Source organism: Myotis brandtii, unplaced genomic scaffold, assembly GCF_000412655.1.
Source record: "Myotis brandtii unplaced genomic scaffold, ASM41265v1 scaffold561, whole genome shotgun sequence".
Lineage (NCBI taxonomy): Eukaryota > Metazoa > Chordata > Mammalia > Chiroptera > Vespertilionidae > Myotis > Myotis brandtii.
The window spans coordinates 1,758,625-1,766,538 of record NW_005370085.1 but is presented as its reverse complement, the minus strand read 5'-3'; the positions used below and the strand labels follow the sequence as shown (position 1 = coordinate 1,766,538).

At 58.0% G+C, this 7,914-nt stretch overlaps 1 protein-coding gene across 1 annotated transcript in view; it reads left to right on the top strand.

The window, feature by feature from the left end:
* The first annotated feature begins 3,262 nt into the window (after positions 1–3,262).
* SEMA4B (sema domain, immunoglobulin domain (Ig), transmembrane domain (TM) and short cytoplasmic domain, (semaphorin) 4B) overlaps positions 3,263–7,914 on the top strand; it is a 24,761-nt gene continuing 20,109 nt past the window's right edge. The window contains exon 1 of the mRNA XM_014549614.1: positions 3,263–3,289. Coding sequence (XP_014405100.1) covers positions 3,280–3,289 — 10 coding nt within the window. The 5' untranslated portion in view covers positions 3,263–3,279. The remainder of the gene's footprint in view (positions 3,290–7,914) is intronic.

Here is a 7,914-nt window from a genome sequence, read left to right as displayed (position 1 = left end):
TCTTGCACAGGGCAGAGAACCGAGGCTCAGAGAGGTCAGTTCACATTGCCATGGCCACACAGCCAGAAAAGTTGGGGGCCAAGCCTGGAGCCACAGCTGTCTGCCACGGAAGCCACATTCCCTCCATCGGAGCCGGTGCCTCCCGCGCCACCTGTGAAATGTACAGAAAAGCAGCCCAAGGACCCAGCCCAGCCTTGAATAGTTGATGGGTTATGTACTTCCCTCTGGTAAAGAACTCTATCGAGGTCACGCCCTGGATGGGACAGGGACCCAGCTGAGGCCCCCGATGGTGCTGCCCGGTCGGAAATAGGGCCAACCCAGCAGCCTTGGCCGGGGACGAGGTGCCTGGCGGACGGATGTAAAACTCTCCAATAGGCGTGGTGTCCCAGCGGCCGCGGGCCAGGGCCAGCTGCAGATGTGTTTTGTTTGGCCTCCAAGTGTTTTAGAGAAACTTGAATGGGTCACCGGTATTTAACGCTCAGGAAGTTTTCTATAAAAATCCAGGTTTTTAGCCCTTCTGAAGACCTGGCAAGGCTGGGCCCCCATCCCATTGGCAGCAAGCATGGGGGCTGCACGGTGTTTACTCGGAGCAAAGGTGGGGCAGGGAGGGGGCATGGCTAGGGCGTGGCTGTTGGTGACTCCGTAGCCTGGGAGCAGGGCTGCATTCATTGGGTCTTCCTAGCACAGAGAGGGCAGGTGCTCGTCCAGGGTTGCACAGCTGGTTGGGGATCCAAGTCAGGACTCAGGCGTGGGCCTCCCGGTCCCTGTGGCCTCTCCCGCCTCCCTGCCGCGCCTTCAGCTGTCACACTTCCGTCTGCACCCTGGGACTCTAGCCAGGACAGCGTGTTCTGTGCTTTGGGGAGGGGGCAGAGTAAGGGCAGTGTGAGTGTGAGGCCTCAGGGCCTCCAGACTGCCCCCCCCTTTTAAAAACAGATATTTTTATTGATTTCAGAGAGGAAGGGAGAAGAAGAGAAAAATAGAAACATCAATGATGAGAGAGAATCATTGATCGGCTGCCTCCTGCACAGCCCTTTCTGGGGATTGAGCTCACAACCCAGGCATGTGTCCTTGACCAGAATCAAAGCCGGGACCCTTCAGTTCATAGGCCAGTGCTCTATCCACTGAGCCATACTGGCTAGGGCCAGACTGCCCCCTTTGAATCTGGTGCCCCTCTCTGGACCGGAGCATCCGAATTGGGGCTTAGGACTGTCAGTCATTCATTCAATCAACAGATGTTTATCAAAGTGAACAACTCCTTGGAACTCACCTGGCCAGGTGAGACAAATATCTATTTATATATATAAAAGCCTAAGCGACTGTTACGACAGAACGGCCAGTTGCTATGATGCGCACTGACCACCAGGGGGCAGACACTCAATGCAGGAGCTGCCTCCAGCCCTCCGATGGGGCCTGCTGGACAACCTCCCAGTCCCTCCCCCCAGCTGGCAGGTCCCAATCACCAGGTTGGGGCTGGGCCCTGGGCTGGTACAGGGAACTAGGGGTGGGTGGTAGTGGACGCGGGTGGCGAGGGAAGGAGGAAGTGGGGAGGTGGGGAGGCGGAGAACCTTGCAGTGGCAGCGCGGGCGGTGAGGGAAGGAGGAGGCGGGGAGACGGGGAACCTGATCAGCCCTGATCGCCAGTCAGGCCTGGTTACCCCACCTGTGCACGAATTTCGTGCACCAGGCCTCTAGTGGGCTATAACTAGGAATAAGATAGTTGGTCCTCAAGGCGCAGTCAGCTTCATGGAATAGATAGAAAGCCCATCATCATGACACTGTGTGGCCAGTGCATCAGGGAGCTGTGCAGGGGAAATGTGGGCAAAGAGAAGGTGCCCTTGCCCAGCTGGGGATTCAGGAAGGCCTCATGGAGTAGAAGAAACTGAGTCTTGACGGATGAGTAGGAGTAGGTCAAAAGGAAGGTCTTTCATGCCCGGCCGGCGTGGCTCAGTGGTTGATCATTGACCTATGAACCAGGAGGTCACGGTTCGATTCCCAGTCCGGGCACATGCCCGGGTTGCGGGCTCCATCCTCAGTGTGGGGCGTGCAGGAGGCAGCCTATCAATGATTCTCTCTCATCATTGATGTTTCTATTTCTCTCTCCCTCTCCCTTCCTCTCTGAAAACAATAAAAATATTAAAAAAAAAAATAAGGAAGGGCCTTCCAGGTAGGGAGGGGGACGTGCAAGGGCTGGTGAGTCAGGGACTTGGACAGTGGGGCACGGTTGAGGGTTTACCCAGGACAGTGACAGGTCCCCGGGAGCCCCCTGGCCTTGGGGGAGCCTCGGGGCTGGGGGCAGAGCCAGCTGGGCGAGGCTGCTGCAGAGGCCGGGGTGGGTGGGTGCTGGCCTGGTTCTGCACGGGGATGATTTTGGGCACAGTGATGGGAATACGTTTGGAAAACGCTGAGCAGGAAGCATTGGCAGGATTTGATTGTGGATCGGATGTCCTTGGGTGACAGGGCGGGAGGAAGGAAGTACAGTGCAAGGTTTGCAGCTGGGAGTGTGGTGCCACAGAGACCCCAGGCTGAAGAGGGGGCAGGAGGGAGGGGCCCCGCAGTGGCATGTTGGAGGAAGATCTTGGCTGGATGAAGAGCTCTGGGAGTTACCAGCGTCCGGTTCATTGAACACTGGGCGTGGATGTGGGCACCCAGGGGCCAAGGGCAGGCACCCGGGAACAAGGACATTCGAGAGCGAACCCTGGAGCCCAGCCAGTGTGGCTCAGTGGTTGAGCGTCGACCCAGGAATCAGGTCACAGTTCGATTCCCAGTCAGGGCACATGCCCGGGTTGTGGGCTCCATCCCCAGTGTGGGGCGTGCAGGAGGCAGCCGATCCATGATTCTCTCTCGCCATCGATGTTTCTCTCTCTTTCCCCCCTCTCCCTTCCTCTCTGAAATCAATGAAAAAATACTTTTTTAAAAAAGCAAACCCTGGAGAGGCTGCAGGGTGGTTGGAACGCAGCCCTGGAGCCAGCAGCCCAGGTTCAAAGCCCAGCTCCCCCACTCTTCCAGCCGGGGACCCGGGCACGTTACCTCCCTTGTGCCTGGGTCCTCTCGTCTGAAAAATGCAGGTGGTGACGCCTGAGTCACGGCGACCTTGCCAGGATCATAGGTGCTGGTCATTCTGCGTGCTTAGGTAGGGCCACCGCAGGCCCTTAGTCCTGGAGGGAGGGAGGCCCAGGAGTGTTGGGGGGCGGGGGCCAGGCAGGAAGTGACCTTGAGCCTGGTGTGCAGACACCCAGAGACAGGGGACCTCCACGGGGCCACGGCCACGTGCCACGGAGTCATGCCCCTGGGTGCCTGGGCTCTGGCAGTGGGTCCTGGCGTGCGCGGGGCTGGTGGAGGCCTGACTGCAGTGAGTGGGAGGTCGGAGATGGAGAGATGGAGACGGCGCCGCCGGCTCTTGGAAGGGTTTTGGCTGAGAAAGGGGAGGAGGGAGGCACGCATATTTATGGGGTAAATATTGAAGGAAAAACCCGCTTTCTGTGAGGCAGAGGTTAATGGCACAGAGCTCAGGCTCTGAGGAGTCGGGGAGTTGACGCCTGGGGCCCCAATTTCCTTAGGAAAAGCGGAGACGTCAGGAGAGAGGGGTCATGAAGCAGCCAGCCCCCAGCGGAGGGTCCTGGGTGGGGGGGTGGGAGAGCAGGCTCCCAGGTGCTGGGGCTCATGACAGGTCCCGGGTTAGGGCGCCCTGGCCAGATGGGCACTGGGAGGTCTGGGAGGGGCTGGGCCACCTGGGGGTGCTGGCAGGGCCTGCTTGGTGGGGGCGATAGCAGGGACCTTCGTGTACCTGCCCCGGAACACCGGATGCCATGAGCTGGGCTCCTTGCCTTCCTGCCTCTCTCTTGGTGACCTCAGTCCATGGGGAGGACTTTTAGGACAGCCCCCCGCCCCCCACTTCCCTGTTGGGTGAGGGCAGAGTGTGCCCACTGCTTCTGGCCCAGCAGGCTGCCCTGCTCAGCGCTGGGGCAGTGCAGAGGGAGGACGCGTGTCGAGGTCGCTGGCTGCCCTCATCCCTGAGTCAGCGCCCCCGCCCCAGAGGCGCTGCTGCTGCTGCTGGCACAGCGGATCCAAGGGTCCAGAGTGCGTCCTGGGGAGCAGGTGCACCTGCTGAGCATCTGGGAGGCTCCCCCAGACTGTTGCGGGGCCCCGAGCCTCTGGGACTTTGCGGTTCCAGCTGAGGGAGAAGGGACTGCCACCCCCGCCTGGGACACCTTCCCGGCTCTGACTCCCCTGGAAGCTGGTCGTTGCCGCCGGCCTCCTCCTGCCGGGGCCTGTGGAGGGTGAGACGTGAGGGCCAGGTCAGCCGTGTGGTGCCAGGAGCCACCGAGGGGAGAAAGGTGGGGTGGGGCTCTGAGTCATGCCCCGCTGGCCTGGGTGGGGACCTCCTGGGGTGGGGGCGGTGCTGATCCTATTCCCGTCTCACTCCAGAGGCTCCCTCTTCCGGCTGAGTCACAGGGAAGGTGAGCCTCCAGATGAGGCTGGGGACTGAGTTGTCTCCGCATCACTTCCTGCCGATACCCCAGCCCGGGGTGGGGGAGTGGGCCCTGCAGGCGGCTCTGACATGCCCAGGGTCACGTCACCCCCATCCGGCCTCCTGGGAGCCCTGCACAGCCCCCGGCTCAGGTCTGCAGGATGGAGGCAAAGGTTTCGTCCCACCTGGGAAACCGGCCACAGCCTCAGGCGGCCTGGCTTTCTGGGTGCTGGGCTGACCCGCTAGTAGGGGATGAGGAAGGCCCAGCGAGGCACCCGCCATCACACAGAGCAGCTAAGAGCGGCCCCCAGGTGTGCCAGCGCGCCCGGGGAGCCGAGCGCCCAGGCACCCCCTCCCTGTCACCTCTGCACAAACAGCACCCCGGAGCGAACACACAAGCACAGACAAGCCCTGCGGTGGGGCGCAGACACACACACACACACACACACACACACACACACACACACACACACGGGCAAGCTCAGGCAGGGCCCACACAGACGTCTGTGCTGTGACTTGAGGGGACCAGGCACTGGCCACCCGGGTGAGACCATCACTCAGAGCGCCACGGAGCCAGGACCAGCTCACACACGGGCACTCGCGTGCGTGGCTGACCCTCCCCTCCCCGCCTCGCAGCTGATGCCCTGAGACTGGCCTGGGCTCCGTGTGACCAGGTGCAGGCCTGGGTTGGCATCACTGGGCGCCAGTGTTTTAATTACGCAGGAGGACGAGGGAGGCGAGGGAGGCGCTGCTCCCTCCGCCCCGCTCCCCGGCCGGCTCGCCGGGCTGGATTTTCCTGCAGGGCTCTGGGCTTTTGTTTTTGATCCACTCGAGCGCTGGTCGTGTGCCAGACGCCGCGCCAGCAGCCAGCACTGGGTGGGTAGCGTGCGCGCAGTCGTTTGGAGTAAGCAGTCAGCAAACGTGGCTCATTATGTGTGTTGTTATTTACATGCGTAATCTCGTTCCTTCTCATAACAACCCCATGAGGCGAGGTGCTATTATCCCCATTTTACAGATAAGGAAAGTGAGGCTGCAAGACGTTAAGTGGCTTGTCCTGGTGGCAGAGGGCTCGTGAGTGCCAGAGGCAGGATTTGAACCCAGGTCTCTGCTTCTAGAGTCTGCACTCCTGATTTGTTTTTTTGTGTGTGTGTTGTTTTGTTTGTTTGTTTGTTTTGGTTAATCCTCACTCGAGGATATTTTTCCATTGATTTTTAGGGAGAGTGGAAGAGAGAGGAAAAGACAGAGAGAAACATCGATGTGAGAGAAACACATCGATTGGTTGCCTCCTGCACACGTCCTAATCAGGGCCCGGGCCGGGGAGGAACCTGCAACCAAGGTACATGCCCTTGACCGGAATCGAACCTGGGACCCTTTGGTCCGCAGGCCGACGCTCTATCCACTGAGCCAAACCGGCTAGGGCTCTTGATTTGTCTCATTGGGACTCCAGTTAGGAAGCCGGCCCAGGGTAGGGGGACCATGGGGGACAAGAGCTTCAGGACTTTGACTCTGGGAGGCCCAGGGCAGGGGGGCGCAGGAGGAGTGCCCCCAGAATGGGAAGCTGTGGTGTGAGGGGCCTTCACTCAGTTCTCCGAGGCATTTGTGTCCCTGCGCCATGTCCCTGTGCTCCCAGTGCGCCTGGAAGGAGGTGTGGGGCCCTTGAGCAGCTGGCTGTGTGGAGGGCTGGGCTGGACCCGGATGAGCAGCTGGCGCCCGGGCTGCCCCTCCAGCCGGCTGTGCTCTGTCTGCGTGACCCGTGGCAATTTCCCCCTCCCTTCCAGGCCTGAGTGGGGCCGAGCTGCCACCTGGACTTCAGCTTTTATCTCTGATGACCTTTGACATCTCTGTATTATCTGGGCAGATGCCAAGAGCAGCCTGCTGCCCAGACTTAAGTCCCCCTCTGCAGGCAGGCGGGCCTGGGCACATTAGGGCCAGCCCTTGCTTAAGGACCCTGGAGGGATGCCAGCCACTTGCCCTCGCCTCACTGGCTCCTCATGAGGCTGCTGGGAGTCTTGCGTTTTTTGCATTATCCCCGTGATACCTACGAGAAAACCCAAGCCGAGTGAGGTGACGTGTACACTGCCCTACAGGAGACCTTATGCCAGCGGTTCTCAACCTTCCTAATGCCGCTACCCTTTCATACAGTTCCTCATGTTGTGGCGACCCCCAACCATAAAATTATTTTCGTGGCTACTTCATAACTGTAATGTTGCTACTGTTATGAATCGTCATGTAAATATCTGATATGCAGGATGTATTTTCATGGTTACAAATTGAGCATAATTAAAGCATAGCGATTAATCGCAAAAAACAATATGTAATTATATGTGTTTTCCGATGGTCTTAGGCAACCCCTGTGAAAGGGTCGTTCGACCGCCAAAGGGGTCGCGACCCACAGGTTGAGAACCGCTGCCTTATGCGCTTCTCAAACTGTGGTCCTTGGGCCTTCTCCTCTACAATCACCGAGCTTGTCAAACTGCACATTTTTAGGCTCCGTCCCAGGCCCACGGCATTGGAGCTGGAGTGCCCGGCGTGGCTCAGTGGTAGATCGTTGACCCATGAACCAGGAGGTCACGGTTCGATTCCCGGTCAGGGCACATGCCTTGGTTGTGGGCTTGATCCCCAGTAGGGGGCGTGCAGGAGGCAACCGATCCATGATTCTCTTCATTGATGTTTCTATTTCTCCCTCTCCCTTCCTCTCTGAAATCAATAAAAATATACTTAATAAATAAGTAAATCTCCCGGGTGATTTGGCCACACCGTGCAGCTGGCAGACTGAATGGTTCAGGAAGGAGCCCTCCTGAGCCAGCTTCCCCCTGCAGACTCATTTTTTTCGGCGTGGCTTTGTATATGTTGCTTCATCTCTCTGAGCTTTGATTTCTTCGTTTGCAAAGTGGGGAGAATAGCAGTCCCTACCTCCTGGGGTATGTTGCGTGCATGCAAAGAGTTAATATCTACAGCACGTTGAGCATGGCGCCTTCCCAAGTGGACCTCTGGTGGCCAACAGGAGGGCACTCTTTTTTTTTTTCTTCCCTACATTTATTTTTTTCACCCTTTATTAATTTTTTTAAAATATTTTTTTCCTTTGTGTGAAGAAATATGAATGAACTGTACATAAGCATTTAAAAGCAAATTAGTTCACTGTCAAAACTTTAAATGTCGAGAAAACCAAGATGGCGGCATAGGTAAACACCGGAGATTGCTGCCTCGCACAACCACTTCAAAAATACAACTAAAAGACATAACGGACATCATCCAGAACCACGGAAGGCTGGGCTGAGTGGAAATTCTACAACTAGAAGGAAAGAGAAAAGCATACCGAGACTCAGAGGAGGTGCGGTGCTGAAGTAAATACAAAGGTGCGGAGGTGCATGCGGAGAGGGCTGGCGGCTGAGGACACGATTGTCTTTTTCAATCGGGAGGGAGTCTCAGGCTCTGAGCTCCAGTTCC